Source organism: Ailuropoda melanoleuca, chromosome 8 (genome assembly GCF_002007445.2).
Source record: "Ailuropoda melanoleuca isolate Jingjing chromosome 8, ASM200744v2, whole genome shotgun sequence".
NCBI classification, from domain to species: Eukaryota; Metazoa; Chordata; class Mammalia; order Carnivora; family Ursidae; genus Ailuropoda; species Ailuropoda melanoleuca.
In genome coordinates this window covers 128056581-128077417 of record NC_048225.1, presented here as the reverse complement: position 1 = coordinate 128077417, position 20837 = coordinate 128056581, and the positions used below count along the sequence as shown (strand labels likewise).

The 20837-nt window shown below is 42.4% G+C and overlaps 1 protein-coding gene across 4 annotated transcripts in view; it reads right to left on the bottom strand.

Annotated features, from left to right (window-relative positions):
* The window catches only part of ASH1L (ASH1 like histone lysine methyltransferase), a 176245-nt gene that overhangs the window by 10940 nt on the left and 144468 nt on the right, over positions 1 to 20837 (bottom strand). For all 4 annotated transcript variants that reach the window (XM_034667483.1, XM_034667485.1, XM_034667484.1 and 1 more), the window contains 9 exons: positions 19803 to 20009; positions 19528 to 19674; positions 9377 to 9485; positions 8854 to 9018; positions 8607 to 8701; positions 6298 to 6455; positions 4943 to 5095; positions 1595 to 1649; positions 1380 to 1512 (listed from right to left, as the gene is read on the bottom strand). In XM_034667483.1, coding sequence (XP_034523374.1) covers positions 1380 to 1512; positions 1595 to 1649; positions 4943 to 5095; positions 6298 to 6455; positions 8607 to 8701; positions 8854 to 9018; positions 9377 to 9485; positions 19528 to 19674; positions 19803 to 20009 — 1222 coding nt within the window. The remainder of the gene's footprint in view (positions 1 to 1379; positions 1513 to 1594; positions 1650 to 4942; positions 5096 to 6297; positions 6456 to 8606; positions 8702 to 8853; positions 9019 to 9376; positions 9486 to 19527; positions 19675 to 19802; positions 20010 to 20837) is intronic.

Genomic DNA, 20837 nt, shown 5'->3' with positions numbered 1-20837 from the left:
TAATTCCCCTCAATTCGATCCTTCAGATTTATTTCTACTTACTATACATAATTCTGTGTATTTCACACGCATTTATTGTCTTGAGGAAAGAAACTACACATATGACTTAAGTGTGGTAAAATTTATTATGTAAATACAAAGGTTCAATACTAAATAAGGTTGTCCTCCCCCCAGGATTTATCCACTCAACTAGAGAGAGAGAGAATGTGGGCACACACACACGCGTGGGCCCCAATGTGGGACTAACGACCCTGAGATCACGACCTGAGCTGAAACCAGGAGTCGGATGACAACTGACTGAGCCACGCAGGCACCCCCTAAATTAGGTTTTTACAAAAATTTTAGGGAGTAAAATTTAACCTTTCATTCTAGTCATAACAGTGTCTTTATTATATAAGATTCCACAATATCTAGTACACCTAACCCTTTCACAAAGAGTGCTCAATAAAAATTGTTGTCTTTTAGGGCCCCTGGCTGGCTCAGTCAGTTAAGCGTCTGCCTTCAGTTCAGGTCATGATCCAAGATCCTGGGATCGAGCCCCGCATCGGGCTCCCTGCTCAGTGGGGAGCCTGCTTCTCCCTCTCCCTCTGCAGCTTCCCCTGCTTGTGCTCTCTCTCTCTCTCAAATAAATAAATAAAATCTTGGAAAAAAAAAAATTGCTCCTTTTCTTAGCCAGAAATATAAAGGTTGAAGGAAGGTAAAAATCTTAAGCTTCTAGAATAGCTCCCTTCAAATAACTTAAAAAAAAAAAGCTATTAAATTAATTTTAAAAAAGATTTTATTTCTTTATTTGAAAGAGAGAGTGAGCATGAGCAGGGGGGAGGGGCAGAGGGAGAGGAAGAAGCAAACTCCCCGCTGAGCAGGGAGCCCAACCTGGGACCTGATCCTAGGACCCTGGGATCATGACCTGAGCTGAAGGCAGACGCTGAACGGACTGAGCCCCCCAGGCGCCCTTTCTTCAAGTTTTTATTTAAATTTTAGTTAACCTATAGTGCAATATTGGTTTCTGGAGAATTCAGTGATTCATCACTTATGTATGTCACCCAGTGCTCAACACAACAAGGGCCCTCCTTAATGTCCACCCCTGTCTAGCCCACCCCCATCTGTCTAGCCCACCCCCATCTGTCTAGCCCACCCATCTGTCTAGCCCACCCCCATCTGTCTAGCTTCACCCCCCACCNTTGGTTTCTGGAGAATTCAGTGATTCATCACTTATGTATGTCACCCAGTGCTCAACACAACAAGGGCCCTCCTTAATGTCCACCCGTCTAGCCCACCCCCATCTGTCTAGCTCACCCCCTTGTCTAGTCCATCTATCCCTGCCCACCTCCTCTTCAAAACAAACTTCTTAAATCGATGTTTTAAGTCGGTGTAAGTACCTCAGCATTCCGAAACACCTTGAGCATGTCAGCATCAAAGGCCTCCACAGTCTTGTAATGGCCGGTAAGGATCTGCCTCTCTATGGTGGCCAGGTCCAGGGGCTCGGAGATCTTCTCGTAGTAATCAGCATTCCTGGAGCAGAAAGCCAGGGTGTCAATCTGGCACACTCAACACTGACTGAAAACTCACATGATTCCCACATTTGTGAACTTACTTTTTCTTTGGGGGGAGGTTCAAAAGGGGTGCTGCCAGAGCTTGTCGGGAAGAATCTGCAAAAGACGGCAAGGTTCAGAAGGACTATGTGATACAAAAGAGGCACGTACTAACTCCTCACTGAAAATGTAGATGCCCCAAAATTAGAAGTTAGGGGAAAAAAAAATCTAAGCTTTTTTTGAGGCCTGACCATGAAATGTACAGTACTTTTCAGAAATGTGGGTACTTATAGGCAGGGAAGATACTTTCAGGATGGCCTGGAACATGAAAAGCGAGAGATGGGAAATTACTGAAGCGGCAAGGCTGCTGAGGACAATTCCCTGATCTACAAATTTTACTAAAGCAAAGAACGTCTTATCCAAATAATGTTTTCTAGTTCTTGTTAATGGACCACAGTTAATATTATTCTGTTGGTTTGGATTCAATTAAGTTCCAGATAATGAATAATTCAGTACTGTAAATATTTTCTGGAATATTTTCTTGTAACAGAGTTACTTTATATTATGAAAACGTTTCAGGCTGTGGGGCTACTTGCTACTTCACCTACTTTCTTCTTAAAAATTCTGTTTTATGGAGTACCTGGGTGGCTCAGCCGGTTAAGCCTCCGACTCTTGATTTCAGCTCAGGTCAAGATCTCAGGGTTGTGAGATTGAGCCCTGTGTGGGCTCCACGCTCAGTGCAGAGTCCACTTGACATTCTCTCTCTCCCTCTCCCTCTGCCCCTTCCTCTACTCGTAAGCTCCCTTTCTCTCAAATAAAGAAATAAACAAAATCTTTAAAAACATCCTATTTTATTACTTAAGTATAGTTAACATACGTTATATTAGTTTCAGGTGCACACCATTGTGACCTGACAATTCTGTATATTCCTCAACGCTTATCATGGTAAGTGCAGTCACCACCTGTCACCACACCAAGTTATTAGAGTATTACGGACTACACTGCTTATGCTGTACTCTTCATCTCTGTGCATTATTTAGTTTGTGACTCCCAGTCTGTACCTCTTAAACCCCTTTATCTATTTCACCATCCCCTCCCCTCCTTTCCAGCAACCATCAGTTTGTTCTCTGTATTTAAGAATCTTTTGCTCATTTTGCTTTTTAGATTCCACAAACAAGTGAAATCACATAGTATTTGTCTGACTTATTTCATTCACTAAGCATAATGCCCTGTAGGTATATCCATGTTAGAAATGGCGAGAGTTCCGTCTTTTTCATGGCCAAGTAATATTCCATTGCACGTATATACCACCTCTTCTTTACATATTCATTCATGGATGCACATGTGGGCTGCTTCCAAATCTTGGCTATTCTAAATAATGCTGCACAAAACACAGGGGTGCATGTATCTTTTTGAATTAGTATTTTCATTTTCTTTGGGTAAATACTCAGTAGTATTACTGGGTCATACGGTACTTCTACCTATTTATTTTTTTGTATTCCTGTCTTTGCTTTTCTTTTTCTTTTTTAAAAGATTTTATTTATTTATGTGATAGAGAGACAGCCAGCGAGAGAGGGAACACAGCAGGGGAGTGGGAGAGGAAGAAGCAGGCTCCCAGCGGAGAAGCCCGATGTGGGACTTGATCCCGGAACGCCGGGATCACGCCCTGAGCTGAAAGCAGACGCTTAACGACTGCGCTACCCAGGTGCCCCTCTTTTTCTTTTTTTAAAGATTTATTTACTGGGGAGCCTGAGTGGCTCAGTTGGTTAAGTGTCTGTCTTTGGCTCAGGTCATGATCCTAGGGCCTTGAGATAAAGAGTCCTGCGTCAGGTTCTCTGCTCAGTGGGGGAGCCTGCTTCTCCCTCTCCCTCTGTTGTTCTCTCTGCCCCTCCCTCTGCTCATGCTCTCTGTCAAATAAATACAATCTTAAAAAAAAAAAAAAGATTTATTTATTTGAGAGAGAGAGGGAAGTGAGTACAAAGGGGGGTCGGGGGCAGGGTGGGGCAGGGAGGGACAGAGGGAGAGGGACAGAGAGGATTCCAAGTGGACTCCATGCTGAGTGTGTAGCATGACTTGGGGCTTGATCTCACAACCTGGAGATCAAAACATCATGACCTGAGCTGAAACCAAGAATCAGACACTCAACTGATGGAGCCATCTAGGTGCCCCTTCATCTTTATTTTTTTTTCTTTAAAGATTTTATTTATTTATTTGTCAGAGAGAGAGAGGGAGAGAGAGAAAGCACAAACAGGGGGAGCTGCAGGCAGAGGGAAAGGCAGGCTCCCTGCTGAGCAAGGAGCCTGATGCAGGACTTGATCCCAGGACCCTGGGATCATGACCTTCCATCTTTAATTTTTTGAGGAATCTTCACAGGCTACCCTGCTTTCTAGCAACTTACTACAGTGACAGAAAAAGCCTGTTACTTCATGCCCAGAATGTAGGGACATGTAGACATACTGGCTGCAGTTTCGCATTAGATCAGACGGGCCTGGTTGGCAATGGGGAATGTGACTTTTTCAGAATGGAAAGAGAACAGGTGCCACAAAACTTTACATATTAGGACAGGCTGATTCCCCCTTTCTTCTCTGTACCCTTAGGTTAACAAAACTGCAAAGAGCCTTTAAAGTTCGGAGATAAGTAGTAGACAGAGAAAGAAAAGGGAAGGGAAACCAAATTACTCAGAATCTAGGGAGAGGGAGGGAGAGCTAGGCTAAAGTTGAGGGCAAAAAGCTGCAATTATTTGTTAAAATCTCTTATTTTAAACATCTTCAAATTTCCTGGCCAGAAAAAGCCACATGTATTACCACACTACCTACCCCAAATTAAAAACTCTCCTTCCCCACCATCACTAACACATACTCTAAAGATGTCTTGAAAGAGGAAAGGAGTGGTGGTAAAGGTGTTTGCAAGGAAATCCTTTAAAACCTTGGTTGGCAGGGCATGAGACTCTGATCTCAGGATTCCAAGTTCGAGCCCCGCATTGGGTGTAGAGATTACGTTAAAAAAAAAAAAAAAGGTTAAGAAACACTGAAATCATATGTTCATAACACTCTTTTCCTTAAATTGCTAATTCACTGCCTCATTCAGGTAAATTACATCCAAGACAGGGCCCTGTTCTTTCTATCCTATAGCTAAAAAATGTGATTTCTAAATATTGTACTTAACTATGGTAAAATTCTAATAAATACCAAAGACTGGCATAGATCAAGGGAGTAGATTTTATCAACACTCCCGAAGACCAAAACCAGTCCTGTAAATTCTACACTCTGACAAAAGGAAGAATGAAGTAAACCTCCTAAATCCCTCGCCCTGATTGGTCAGTCGTTCTCGGTCTTGGGTGTCTCACGTGAGGGTGAGTGGCAGGTTTTTACAGAAAGCTGAGGGAAAGACTTTGGGGTGAGTGTGGTCACCTTTGTAGGAGATGATGCCATCACAGATCTCTTTGAAGATTTGGGCGAGGCGGGCTGCCCGCGCCACCTCAATGTTTTCCTCTGCTGCTGCCAGCCGTCTTGTTCGAACCGACCGTGCTGTCTGCAGGGCGGAGAACTGGGTCATGAAGACGTCTGCAACGATACAGTGAAAATCAGTTCTAGGAAAAGAGAGCACTGTGTGGCCTTCTCCTCCCCCATGGATTCTTGCCATTTGCTCTATTTTCCTTGAAGTGATTAAGTAGATTAGTGATCGTGGAGTTCTTTCTCCCCTCCTTTAAGAAACGTCAGGAAACACTGAGTTTACCACAGAGACTGAAGCTGCACGTTCGAGCCTCTGATCTCGGACCAAACACTGTGTAGTACAGCGGCCGCCAGCCTGCGCCCAAAATGAGTCTGTGTTTGAATTCTGGCTTCACTACTTCCTAGCTCCGTGATCCTAGGCAAGGTACTCATGCTCTCTGCGTCTCAGCTTCTTGACTGCGAAGCGGGAGAGTGGTAGCGCTTCCCTTGGGAGGGAACCGTGCAGATTAAATGAGAGAATGCTTGTCATGTATTGAGCTCAGGCGCTGCCCTGTAATACTCAGGAAGTACTTGTTGTTATTACCAGAAGATTGGACCTAATTGGGATGTAAGTTCAGAGATTTCATGCCAGTCAAGTTACTGGTAAGACAGAAGGCCAAGTTCCACATCGATCAAGCTCCCACACAGCAAACTCCCTCCCACACACACAATGCTGCTACCTTCTGAGGGAAAGAAGGAAAGACTCAAAGAGGGTCATGAACTTTGCTCTGAATACTCGATTTGCAGTTAGAAAGGAAGCTTGGACAGGCCAGTGTCTCTGCTGTCAGTTCTTTTCTGGACAATAGATCTGAACTCAGGAGCACTGTTACATTATTCACTCAAGAAGCTAAGAGAACAGAAATCAGAAGTTCTGTGTATATAATGCCCATCTGAATGTGGGGGAAGAAGTCTTCAAATTTACACTGCTGTCATTTTCTCCTGCATGCGGAGTCACAATTTACCCAAATGCAAGTTATTTTCCAGGTTGGAAGGGACGCAGGGGACCCACTACAGATCACATGTCTGGACATTCTCAGGCGGTAGGTGGTGTTTGGGAAGCTGGTGAAGGGGATTCTTCCTATTCCCTAGAGCACAGACTAGGCACTTGAGCAGCTGGGATGGACAGGTGACTGCTGATTGATGCTTGTACGTTGGGATCTTAACTTTTTTGGTCCAGACTAAAAAGAACCATTGAATAGAATGAAAGCAACTAAAATAACCACTTTGAGACAATATCATGGAATTAACAGGAGCGTTTCATTTCCAGGCCGTACCAGACTTAATGTTCCCATCATCTCGGCAGATGCCATTCCAGCGGGTATATAACGATGCTGAGTGGAGATTATCGCTGGTGTGCTTTACTTCCTCTTGTTTCTGCCGAATCTTCTCCCAGTTTCGGACCAAGAATACATGATGCTTTAACACAAAGTTCCTGTAAGGAAAGAAGGAAGTTCTTTTATTCATTAATTCAATAAGCATTTATTACATGTCCACTCTATATACATTTTAAAGATTTTATTTACTTGACAGAGTGAGCACAAGCAGGGGGAGCAGCAGGCAGAGGGAGAGGGAGAAGCAGGCTTTCTGCTGAGCAGAGAGCCTGATGCAGGGCTCAATCCCAGGACCCTGGGATCATGACCTGAGCTGAAGGCAGACGCTTAACCGACTGAGCCACCCAGGTGCCCCTGTGCACCATTTTTTAAAAATTAAATTCTTGTTTTCAAAGATTTTTTAAGATTTCGTTTATTTATTTGAGAGAGAGAGAGTGAGCACAAGGAGGCGAAGGGGTGGAGGGAGAGGGAGAGGGAGAAAGAGACTCACTGCTAAGCAGGGAGCCCAGTGCGGGGCTTAACCCCAGGACTCTGAGATGCTTAACCAACTGAGCCACCTAGGAGCCCTAAAGATTTTATTTTTAAGTAATCTCTACACTCAGTGTGGGGATTGAACTTACAACTCAGAGATCAAGAGTCCCACACTCTACTGAATGAGCCAGCCAGGTGCCCCCAAACCATTGTTTTGATGATATAAATGAATATATATACTGAATATAGATGAATTCAGCTATCATAAAATATATATGGGGAAACATAATTCAGTTTTGCATCTTTTTTTCCCCCTCCATATAACATAAAACATTCCCCTCTATTATTTATAAATACCTGGCAAATACCACTTAAGAGCTGCAAAAACTCTGGCAACTGAAAGGGCCTGACCTGAAGGCAGAGATTTACCGAGTATGTATACAGACTCAAAGTGAAGACGCCAAGACGAAGCACGGGCTCAGGAACAGCCCTAACAGGGAGAGCCAGACTGGCAGACAGAGGCAGAGAAGTCTGAGACGTATATGCCTGGGCAAACTCTGCTGGGTGCAGTACCCCACGCAGACCTCTAAGTGTAGGTAAGTTATGTGTGTTCTTCAAGGACCCTACACGATTTGATGATTCCATATTTGGTTCCCACCCTAGTGCACATATAAACAGATGTGACACTGGATAAATCTCCAACTATGGGCCTCAGTAAATTAAAATTTGGCCAATTTAATAGTTCCTGACCTGGTCACACTGAAATCATCTGGGGAGCTTTATAAACTACTGATGCCTGGGTTCTAACTCTGAAAATTCTGGTTTAAGTGATCTGAGGTGTGGCCTGGGTGTCAGGAGGTTTTAAAAGCTCCCTAGGCTAATATGCAGCCAAAGCAGAACACCACTTGACTAGATCATCTCTGAAGTTTGAAACTTCTATGACTCAAAGTGATATGGGACAAAAGGGGCCAAAATGACAGTAAAGTTACAAATGCAGATGAATGCTCTAAGATACTGGAGCACATGGTCAGGGAAGATGTCCCAAGACAACCTGAAACACAGGACACACTATTTACTTCGCTTACTTCTGACATGGACGAATCTTACCTGAATAGAGGGAAGAACAAAAATGATCACTAAAGATCCTTTTTACTGCTCTATTAATGTATCAACAAAGCAGGGAATCTTGACCTTTTCTGTGCCATGGATTCCTTTGGCAGTCTGGTGAAGCCCATGTCACCCTTCTCTGAACAAAGCTTTAAAGTATTTTAAGAATTTCAGATTGATAAAAAATTTTTTAATTTTTAATACACAGGGTTAAAAAGGAAACCAAATATACTGAAACTGTTTTCAGAATATTAAAAAAACCCTAAATTGTGATATAGAAATAAACATTAATTTTTTAACACATGACAAGATCTAGTGGCTAGTGGTGGGTTTAACAACCACAGTCATTTCAAGGTAGAAATCACGTAAATGGTATTTTGTGATATTTGTAACGCTATAACAGGATATGAAAATGTGAACAGTGGTGATAAAGTCATGGAAACTGCAAATACTGCCCCCCCCATTTTTTGCCTATGATCATATTGAAGGAAACGCTAAATTTCAGTTAGAAATTGGGGAAAATAAAGACATACTCCCCCCCATCCAAATTTATATACGCTCTGATTCTTGGCTGAAGACTTCCTGCACAAAAGAAATGACTCAACCTTACAGATGTTTAGTAATGTTTAAAGTGACAAGCAAATCACACAAAACCAAGAAACCCTCCTTTTTACCTCTCTCGATTAGACATCGGCTTCATTTGTATTTGGGGCGTCAACCTTGTTGGGGTGTTGATGTTTTCACTGGGTTCTTCGGAGAGGTGGCCTCTCTGAAAAACACATGGGTTGGATTGCAGGAAAGATAGGGTCAATCAGAAGCCCCCTCGAAGAGCACTGGGCCCACCCTCCACTGTCACCCTTCTCTCTGTAACTTCCCCCAGGCAGCTGTGCAGGGAAAGCCAGGAATGAGATCATTACTCACCCTTTTCTTCAGCTTGTGCTTGGACTTTCTCTTCTCTTTTGACCGTCCGGACTTTTTATGTGTAGCCACAGGCTGGCTGCTCTTGCTGCTGGTGAGTCCATTCACACGCTGACTCTTGCCTCCGATGATTCCTCGACATTTCTCAAAGCCACACTTACACAATTGCTTTGAAAGGAAAGAGAGTCATGCTTTTGGTCTGTAGTCTCACAAGTTCAAACAGAACGTCTGAGCATGTGGACACCCAACATTAAGTTTCAGTCAAGAAATTTTTATACAGAGGAAAATAATTGAAAGTAAAATAATTACAAATATGTTTCCATGGAAAGGAAAGATTAAATTTTGGGAAAACTTCTTCACTAGCCAAGTGAAGAGCTGACTGAAGACCACACATGACCGAGCAGTGTCCTTCTACAGAGTTCTGAGCCCATGATGGAGAGCCGGCACCCTGGGAAAGTGCGGTGAAAACCGCCCACAGAAGGCCTGAGGTACAGTCCCACCTCCCTCGTGAACTGATGATGCTTACCTGTTTTTCTACATTAAAGGAATGGAAGTTGTAATCGTAAGTGAGCTCGGTACCAGCTGGCATATCTTTAAGAGCATACAGTCCAATCCGGTACACTCCATTGACAGACCTATAGAGAAGAAGAAGGTTAAAGGCAGAGATTCTCTCTCTTTTTTTTTTTATTTAAAGACTTTATTTATTTGAGAGCGAGCGAGAGCAGGCATGAGCAGGGGGGAGGGGCAGAGGGAGAGGAGAAGACGACTCCCCGAGGTGGGCCTCAATCCCTGGTCCCAGGGATCATGACCTAAGCCAAAGGCAGCTGCTTAACCAACTGAGCCACCCAGGCGTCCCCAAAAGGCAGGCACTATTATTAGGTAGTATTATAGCCCCATTTTCTAAATGAGGAAGCTGAGGCACAGAGAGGTTAAGTAACTTACCCAAAGTCATAGAGCTAATAACTACGGGAATCAAACTGAGTTTCAAATCAAGGCAGTCTGGCTTCAAAATCTTAACCACCATGTCATACTGATAACAGGTTAGCTCATTACCCTTCAGAACCACCCAAAGAGCTAGGTATTCTGATCCCTATTTTATACAGAAGTATTTGTGGCTTAAACAGTTTGTTCACAGTCACATAGCAAGCAAGCTGCATTCAAAACCAGGGGATTCAAATCCAGGCTGTTTGATGCCACAGCTTTTCTTCTCTTGCTTCATTCCTGCCTCCCCGCCAATGTTGGAAACATCAAGGTTTAGCCTGGATCCTATCCTTATCAAATGTACATTTCTCTAACATATTCCGGTTTTCCCCTAAATTTGGAAAGCGTTTTTAGTCTACGCTAGTGGTGGCAAACTACAGCAAACCTCTCCCATGCCTTTGTAAATTCTTATTGGCACACCCCAAAAGTTTGCTGACCCTTGGTCTACACCATAACATTTAAAATTTGATTATACACTGTACTGTTTTAAAAATTTGCGGGGATTTGTGAGACACCTGGCTGGCTTAGTCGGAAGAGCATGTGTCACTTGATCTCGAGGTTGTAAGTTCAAGTCCCATGTTGGGTGTAGAGGTTACTAAATAAAATAAATTAAGAATTTTGGGGGGGATTCTTATTTATTTTTAGAGAGGGGAAGGGGGGGGAGATGGGAGAGAGGAGAGCAGAGGAGAGCAGAGGAAGGGAGAGCGAGAGGGAGAGGGATAGAGAGAGAATCAAGCCGACTCCATGCCCAGCGCAGAGCCTGATACAGGGCTTGATCCCACAACCCTGAGATCACCACCCGAGCCGAAGTCAAGAGTTGGACACTTAACCAAATGAGCTATCCAGGTGACCCTGAGGGGACTCTCACATGGAGCAGAATACACAAATTCTAGATGTAGTTAGCTTGCTGAATTTTCTGTCTTTACACCTGTGTAACCTCCCAGCAACCTCTCTCCCAGTGAGTACTTCCTCCACATAGGATGTGCCACAACTCTAATCTCTATCACCACACAGTAGTCTTGCCTCTTTTGAACTTCATATAAATGGAATCATACAGATAATATACTGTAAGAGGTGCAATCATATGCTTCCTTCTTCCACTCAATGGTGCACTGTAGCTGTGATGAATCATTACTCTGCTGGGTAACACCCCACTGTATGAATACAGCACAATTTAGATACCTGTTCTGTTGATAAATATTTGCATTGCTGATAGTTTTTAGCTGTTATAAAAACATTTCTGTGGATCTTCTTGCACATGCCTTTTGACCACGAACACTCACTTCTGCTGGGGGCACACTGGGGAGTGCAGTTTTGGAGTTACTGGGCATGTTTAGCTTTCATAGGTACTGGCAAACTTTTTTTTTTTTTTCTTAAATGGTTATACACCAATTTACACTTCCACCAGCATCTAAAAGCATTCATGTCATACTACACGCTCGGCAACACTTGGAATTGTCATTCGATTGTAGCCATATTGGGGGAGTATGTAGTAGTTTTCCAACACAGTTTAATATTTTTCTCGGGTGGCTAAAGATATTAAGCACCTATTTTATGTTTATTGACTACTTAAAAAAAAAGTATTTTATTTATTTGAGAAAGAGAGAGGGAGCAGAAGTGGGAGAGGGAGAGAGCTGAGTGCAGAGCCGGATGCAGGGCTTAACCCCAGGACCCTGGGATCATGACCCGAATGGAAGAAGGCAGACACTTAACTGACTGAGCCACCCAGGCGTCCCTTCTTTAATTCTCTCAGCAATGTTTTATAGTTTTCATGGTACAATTATTTCACCTCATTGGTTAATTCCTAAGTATTTTATTCTTTTTAGTGCTATTGTAAATTGTTTTTTAATTTCCTTTTTGGATTGTTCACTGTGTATGGAAATGCAACTGGTTTTTGTGTGTTGACTTTGTACCCTTGTGATTTTGCTGAATTTATTCCTGAAATCTAACAGCTTCTTTGTGGAGTCTTTAATATTTTCTACATATAAGATCATGTCATAGGCAGGGGTGCCTGGATGGCTCAGTTGGTGTCTGCCTTTGGCTCGGGTCATGGTTCCAGGGTCCTGGAATTGAGCCCCACATACGGCTCCCTGCTCAGCAGGGAGTCTGCTGCTCTCTCTCCTCGCTGCTTGTGCTCTCTCTCACTATCTCTCTAATAAGTAAAATCTTGAAAAAAAAATCATGTCATATGCAAATAAAGTTATATTTACTTCTTCCTTTCCAATTTGAATGTCTTTTCTCTCTTGTCTAATTATTCTGGTGAGAATGTCTACTATGTTTAATAGAAGTGCAAAAATGGGCATCCTCATGTAGTTCCTGATTTTACAGGAAAAGCTTTCTGTCTTTACTAAGAATTGTCTGCTGTGGGCTTTTGTGTGTGTGACACCTGAAGATTAAAAAAAATTTTTATTAGAGAAAGAGAGACAGAGAGAGCATGAGCAGGGGTTGAAGCAGAGGGAGAGGGAAGCAGGCTCCCCTTTGAGCTGGGAGCCCAATGTGGGGCTCGATCCCAGCACCTGGAGATCACACCTGAGCCAAAGGCAGACGCTTAACCATCCGAGCCACCCAGGTGCCCTGCTGTGGGTTTTCATATAGGACTCTCAGAGCAGTCCACTCTTATCTGTGCGGTATATGGATATCTGAAACTGTGAATAGAACCAAACCCTATATATACTATGTTTTCTCCTAAACATGCATAGCTATGATTAACTTATAAATTAGGCACAGTAAGAGATTAAGAACAATAATAAAATGCAATTATAGCAATACAGTGTAATAAAAGTTAACTGAACATGGTTTCTTTCTCCGCACCCCCCCCAATATCTTATTATACTCATTCTTCCTTTCCTTGTGATGATGTGAGATGACGAAACGCCTACGTAGTGAGATGAAGAGACGTGAACGATGTAGGCACCGTGAGGTAGAATTAGGGTACTACCGCCCTTCTGACCACACGCCAGAGGGAGGATCACGTGCATCTAGACTGAGGCTGACCACGGGTAACTGACACCAAAGAGAGTGGAACTGTGGATGAGGAAGGGCTACTGTATTAGGTTAAGGTAATTTCCTTCTACTCTGTAAAATGCTTTTTCTCCGAGATGATTGTTTTTTTGCCCTTTCATTTTGTTGATGTGGCATGTTACATTGGTCTGTTCTCCGACGCTGAAGCATGCTTGCATTCCAGAAATAAATCCCACTTGGTCAGGGTGTATAATCCTTTTTATATGCTGCTAAAATCTGTTTGCCAGTATTCTGTTGAGGACTTTGCATCAATGTTCATAAGGAATATTGGTTTGGTTTGTAGTTTTTTTGTGGCTTTGGTATTAAGATTATGCTGGCCTCACAGAATGAGTTAGGAAGTGTTTCCTTCTCTTCGATTTTTTGGAAAAGTTTTGAGATGGATTGGCATTAGTTTGTAAGAATTCATCTGTGAAACCATCAGGTTCAGAACCGGCTTTTCTTTGTTGAGATTTTTGATTATTGATTCAATCTCTTTACTAGTTATGAGTCTTTTCAGATTTTTCTGTGTCTTTATGATTTAGTCTTGGTAGGTTTTGTGTTTCAAGAAATTTGTCCATTTCAACTAGGTAATCCAATTTTCTGGCGTACAACTGTTTGTGGCATTCTCTTATAATCCTCAGTATTTCTGCAGAATTGGCAGTGATGTGCTTTGCTGCTACCGAGTTGTATAAGTTCTTTATATATTTATGTATTAATCACTTATCAGGTACATGAATTGCACATATTTTCTCCCATTCTGTGGGTTGCCCTTCTATTTTGTTGACGGTTTCCTTTGCTCTATGGAAACTTTATAGTTAGATGTAGTTCCGCTTGCTTAGTTCTGCTTTTGTTGGCCTTTGCTTCTGGTGTCAACCCCAAAAAGTCCTCGCCAACAACGATGTCAAGGAGCTTACAGTTTCTTTTAGGAATTTATGGTTTCAGGTGCCACCATCAAGTCTTTAATACATCCTGGCTTGATTTTTGTGTATGGTGTAGACAAGGGTCCAGTTTTCCCAACACAATTTGTTGAATAGACTGCCTGTTCTGTAGCACATATTTGTGGCTCTTTTGAGTAAATTAATTGGTCATACAAGAATGCGTTTATTTCTGAGCTATTATATTTGTGTCATTTTTTATTTTTTTTATTTAATTAATTAATTAATTTATTTATTTTAAAGATTTTATTTTATTTGACAGAGATAGAGACAGCCAGCGAGAGAGGGAACACAAGCAGGGGGAGCGGGAGAGGAAGAAGCAGGCTCCTAGCAGAGGAGCCTGATGTGGGGCTCGATCCCATAACGCCGGGATCACGCCCCGAGCCGAAGGCAGACGCTTAACCGCTGTGCCACCCAGGCGCCCCTGTGTCATTTTTAAAAAAAAGATTTTATTTATTTATTTGAGAGAGAGACAGCGAGAGAGGGGACACAAGCAGGGGGAGTGGGAGAGGGAGAAGCAGGCTTCCCGCTAAGCAGGAGACCGATGCAGGGTATGATCCCAGGGCCTGGGAACATGACCTGAGCTGAAGGCAGATGCTTAATGACTAGGCTACCCAGGCGCCCTCATTTGTGTCATTTTAAGCAATACTGTTTTGATTATTATAGTTTTGTAATATAGTTTGAAATCAGGGAGTGAGATGCCTCCACCTTTATTCTTCTTTTTCTATTGCTTTCACTATTTGGGGTCTTAGGATTCTTTGTTCAATTTCTCTGAGATGTGCCATTGAAGTTTTGATTTTTTACTGCATTGAATTTGTAGACAGCTTTGGGCTGTATGGACATCTTAACAATATTAATTCTTCCACTCCAAGAGCATGTTAACAATAATCAATTCTTCCATTCCATTGAGCCTTACTCAGTTTTTTTCACTGATGAGTTATTAGTGTTTTTAATGTACATGCCTTTCACAGCCTTGGTTAAATTTATTTTCAGGTATTTTGTTTTCTATGCTGCTTTGCAAATGGGATTCTTTTCTTAATTTCTCTGATAGTTCATTCTTGGACCCAGTTAATCATCACTGTGACCAGTTAATTGACTTTATCAGGTTTTTTTTTTAAGATTTTATTTATTTATTTGACAGAGAGACAGCCAGCAGCCTTTCCCCAGGGCTCCCCCGTGGTCCCAAGATGCACGGCGACGGCACTTGATCATCGCCCGGACACGGACGTCCACAGAGCTCGTGTGTAGGACACGTCCATCACCTCAAGGATCCTTCATGTTGTCCTTTCCGGGTTTCCCCTTCCTTAACCCCTGATGACCACTCATCTGTTCTCCATTCCTGTGATTTTGTCATTTCAAGGATGTTCTCTGAATGAAATCCCACGGGTATATAGTCTTTTGATACTGGCTTTTTCCACTCACCATAATTTTCTGGACAGTCCCCCAGGCTGTGTCATATGCATTGAGAGCTGTTCCTTTAATCCTGAACACTGGGCCACAGTAAGGATGTGTCTGTTTGTTTAACTAGTCATCAAGTGAAGACCCATGCGTTGTCTCCAGCTTTTGCTATAATGGACAGAACTGCTAGGAACAGGCTTTTATGCAGAGAGACTCAAAAGCTCTGAAGGTTAAGATGATCTAGCTCGAGAACTGAGCTCTTCGGAACCAGTGCAGGACTGAGTTAGTGCTACCATGATCTGATAATAATCACGACTTTTTAGAAATAGGTTCTGTATTAAGCAATTTATAGGCATCATCTCACAACAACCATATTAAGTAGACATTATTATACCCAGGCGAAAAGGGACAGATACCCTAGATGACTTGTTGAAAGTGGCAGCCTTTCCTGTTAGTCACTGTGCATCATATATGGTCCATCTTCGAGTGCCTGGACATGTCCAGTCAGGCGGAACTCGAAGGCAGGCCACCTGATTTTCAGACAGCTTTTCTGGAAAATCCTTTCACAATCTGAGCTGAAATGTCTCCCTGCAGCTTCCATTCACTGTCCCAGTCCTTCTCTTAGGTTTTACAAGCCATTTTCCACATGATGAACTGAAGGTAGTTTTGTGTACTGTTTTTTCCTTTTCTGGCTAAATGCCTACCGTTTTTTTTTTTTTTTAAGATTTTATTTATTTATTCGACAGAGATAGAGACAGCCAGCGAGAGAGGGAACACAAGCAGGGGGAGTGGGAGAGGAAGAAGCAGGCTCATAGCAGAGGAGCCTGATGTGGGGCTCGATCCCGTAACGCCGGGATCACACCCCGAGCCGAAGGCAGACGCTTAACCGCTGTGCCACCCAGGCGCCCCGCCTACAGTTTTTTAAAGCAATCATTACACAATTACAAGTCCCTTTCCCACATAAATTATCAATACTCTTTAGGTATGACCTATCATTTTTAGATTTTATATTTTAAGAGTGACTATTTTTTTTAAAGATTTTATTTATTTGACAGAGAGAGCGAGAGAGAGCGAGCACAGGCAGGGGGAGCAGCAGAGGCAGGAGAAGCAGACTCACCGCTGAACAGGGAGCCTGATGCAGGGCTCGATCCCAGGACCCTGGGATCACTACCTGAGCCGAAGGCAGATGCTTAACCAACTGAGCCATCCAGGCGTCCCAAGAGTGACTATTTTTAAACATTCTATCACATCATTGTTTCATTGAGAATGCAGCTCATTAAAATCATCAGTTCTTTTTTTTAAACAAATACTGTTACTTATCAAAATCCCAGCAAATTTTTTTTTAAGATTTTATTTATTTATTTATGTGACAGAGAGACAGCCAGCAAGAGAGGGAACACAGCAGGGGAGTGGGAGAGGAAGAAGCAGGCTCCCAGCGGAGGAGCCCAACGTGGGACTTGATCCCGGAACGCCGGGATCACGCCCTGAGCCGAAGGCAGACGCTTAATGACTGCGCTACCCAGGCGCCCCTTTGTTTATCAGTTCTAACAGTTTTTTGGTAGAGTCTTTAGGGTTTCCTAAGTATAATGTCATGTCATCTGCAAATAGAGACAATTTTACTTCTTCCTTTCCAATTTAGATGTATTTTATGTCTTTTTCTTCCTTAATTGCTCTGACTAGTACTTCCAGTACTATGTTGAATAAAAGTAGTGGGAGTATCCTTTTCCTGATCTTTTTTTTTTCCTATAGATTTTATTTATTTACTTGAGAGACAGCACAAGCAGGGGGAGCAGCAGAGTGAGAGGGAGAAGTAGACTCCCCACTGAGCAGGGAGCCCGATATGGGGCTTGATTCTAGGACTCTGAGATCATGACGTGAGCTGAAGGCAGCTGTTTAACTGACTAAGCCACCCAGGTGCCCCATCCATTTCCTGATCTTAAGACTAAAAGCTTTCAGATTTTTACCACTGAGTATGATGTTAGCTGTGGGCTTGTTTTATATGGCCTTTATTATGTTGAGGAATGTCCCCTTATACCCACTTTGTTTAAAGTTTTCACCATAAATGGATGTTGAATTCCATTCTGTCACTTGGAGAGTTTAAGTCATCTACTTTTTTTTTTTAAAAGATCTTATTTTTAATGATATTTGAGAGAGCCCAAGAAAGCACAAGTGGGGTGAGGGGCAAAAGTGGGGTGAGGGGCAAAGGGAGAAGGAGACTGCCACTGAGCAGGGAGCCTGATGCAGGGCTTGATCCCAGGACCCGGGGATCATGACCTCAGAGAATGGCAGAATGCTTAAATGACAGCCACCCAGTTGCCCCTAAAGATTTTATTTTATTTTATTTATTTATAGGTTTTATTTATTTATTTATTTAAAGGTTTTATTTATTTACTTGACAGAGAGAGAGACAGAGAGAGAGGGAACACAAGCAGGGGGAGTGGGAGAGGGAGAAGCAGGCTTCCCGCTGAGCAGGGAGCCCGATTCGGGGCTCGATCCCAGGACCCTGGGATCATGACCTGAGCTGAAGGCACCCAGGCGCCCCCTAAAGATTTTAATTTTAAGTAATTTCAACATCCCACATGGAGCTCGAACCCATAATCCCGAGATCAAGAATCACAGGCTCCACTGACTGAACCAGTCAGGCACCCCAGGCCTCCAAAATTTCTGAGAAGAAATGTGCACGTAATTTTATTGAGGATCCCTTGTATGTGATGATTTGCTTGTCTAATGCTGCTTTCAAGATCTGCTCTTTATCTTTTGAAAGTTTGATCATGTTTCTTACTGTGTCTCTTTGAGTTCATCTTACTTGGAGTTCAGTGAGCTTTGTGCTTATTTATATTCATGTCTTCCACCAAATTTAGGAAGTTTTCAACCATTTATTTCTTCAAATACTCTCTTTGCCTCTTTCTCCTCACTCTTTCTGGGACACCCACAATGCATATATTGTCTGCTGGATGGTATCCCAGAGGTACCTGAGGGTCTGTTCTCTTTCCTTCAATGTTTTTCTTTCTGTTCCTCAGACTTGAGAATTTCCATTGTCATATCTTGAAGTTCATGGATTCTTTCTTCAGTCTGCTCAAATCTGCCTTTGAATCTCTCTTGTGAATTTTTCATTTCAATTATGGTACCTTTTAGAATTTGTTTGTTTCTTTTTAGGCTATCTCTTTATTGATATTTCCACTTTGCTCACACATTGTCATGAATCTCTCCACATCGTCCCTCGGTTCTGTGAGCATCTTTGGGCATTTGTTTTATAAAGTCTTCGTCTAACATATTTGCCACTGAGTCTTTTTTAGGGACAGGTTCTTTGAGTTATTATTTTTTTCTTTGAACGAGCCATAGTTTTCTGTTTCTTTGTATTCCTTGTGATTTTTCCTTGAACACTGCAAATCTGGACCTAATAATACGATATGTCTGGAAATAAGGTTCTCCCTACTTCCCCAGGGCTCAAATGTCCTAATCTTTAATTTCTGTCCCACGAAAGGGAAAAAAAAGTGAAAAATGAAGGGGAAGAAAACAGGGCCCTGGCCCTTCAAATCTCCTGGAAGTCACTTCATGTGGTGGGAGAGGGGCTTACAACAATGGTGGGAGGGGCCACCACAATGGCTGCCCATCTTTTCTGTGATCAGAGGGAGCAATCAGAACCCAGATTCCCCATTTTTAGAGGACAGGGTCCTCCTTACCCATCCTGGCTTCTGCAACCTGTGTGCAAGCTGCTGGAATGCTTGCATAGCTACCTGCCGTGTGGCTGAGGGTAGGGCATGGGTAGTTGCTACTGTTCTAAGAGAAATGGACTAAAAGGAACCACAGTTTACCATCTCAGCCTTCCCCTACTAGTTGCAAGCCTTCGACAGACCCCAAAATTGTTCCATCAGACAGATTCTGCCAGTATAATTATCTAAGGGGAGACAGACTCCCAATGCTTCCTACTCCACCATCTTCTCAGAATCTTCTCTTTTTTGAATTGTTTTTTAGATGTAATTTTTTGTTTTTCAGTTAGATTTTTTTATCTATTTTACTTATTTTTGTTTCTCACTATGACAAATCCAGTGGGCATGTAATAAACATGCTGAGTGACTCACTGGGGAAGAACACAATACCTGGCACAGAGTAAGCAGTAGATAAGTATTAGATATTACCGTTATTATATTATCATATATACTGTTATATTTTTCTGGTAGTAGTTAAGATGAAGTGAAGAAATTGCAGCAGCTGACTCTCTGCCTGGAGGATATGGTATAACAGGGAATTGCCTGAGGTGCTTGAGTAAGCTGACTCACACTGCGGGAAGACTCATCTCTTGATACCCTCAATGCCTTCTGCTCTCTTGGATTTGTGACTTCACCTTCCCCTCCTTCCTTACCATTTCTGCATTTCACAGTTTGGGTCACAGCTGTGGTTGATGAATCGGGCCTCATTCCCCATCCGGTAACTGTCGATCACCATCCCACTATCCAGGTTCAGGCAATAGTGGTCACTGTGATTATGATACTGCTCGATCATCCTATTCCTAAAGAGGAGAGGAAGAATTCAAAGTCAGTTAATGATTAAGTTGAAAGTAAATTTGGAATCTTTCATTTTTCATTCTAATCTGGTGCCTTTGTCATTTTATTGGAGTATCATCATTCATCACTGTACCTGAACTCCTGCTCGCTGACAACCTCCCCTAGGTATTCAATGATGAACTGCCCAGCTTTCAGGGGTTCTTTGGTTCTGATTCCCCAACCTTTCTCCTCAGCTCGAAATCGTTCTAGACACTGCACCCACTCATGCCTTTGTATCCTCTGGTTACAGCACTGCTCACCACAGGGGCAAGTGTTGGGGGAACACTCAGCAAAGATCATTCTAGAAAGAAAAGAGATAAACTGTATGTCAATTAATATTATATATGCCTTGATGAACCCATTTTTGTTTTATAGGAACTTTTAAAATACATTACATTGTTATTTTAACAAGGTTGGATTGGTTAACAAGGTTCACAAGGGCAGAGTATACAACTTCAAAACTTAATAATACTGAAAATTTCCAAGTGAATTTATAAACGCTGAATAGATTATTAAGCTAACTGTCCACTAAGCATCCTGGGTAAACACTATCATATTTAGCTCTGTGCTAAGACTAAAACTACAATAAAACTACAACCCATAGAGGAATTAATAATTTGAAGATTACATGGCATTCTTATTTTGAAGTAGCTGATGGGCATTTACAGATTTTTTTCTTTTGAAATTGTGGTAAAATCACATAAACTTTACACCATAAATATTTTTAAGTATACAGTTCAGTACATTTGCACAGCTTCCCCCCCCCCAAGATTTTATTTATTTGAGAAAGAGAGAGCACGAGCAGGGAGAGGGACAGTGGGAGAGGGAGAAGCAGGCTCTGCACTGAGCAGGGAGCCTGATGTGGGGCCCAATCCCAGGACCCTGGGATCACGACCTGAGCCAAAGACAGATGCTTAACTGACTGAGCCACCCAGGCACCCCTGCACTATCGTTGTTTTATAAGAATTTCACATTTCATTAGTGTAAATGACATTTCCATAATGGAAATAACATTTCCAGTCTCTATACTAGCTGAACTTATAATCTCTAGTGAATTAACAAGCAAAAAGTTCTCAACATAGTAGAGAAAATTTGTTATGCACATGTCTTCTAACTGCTTTCTTTTTTT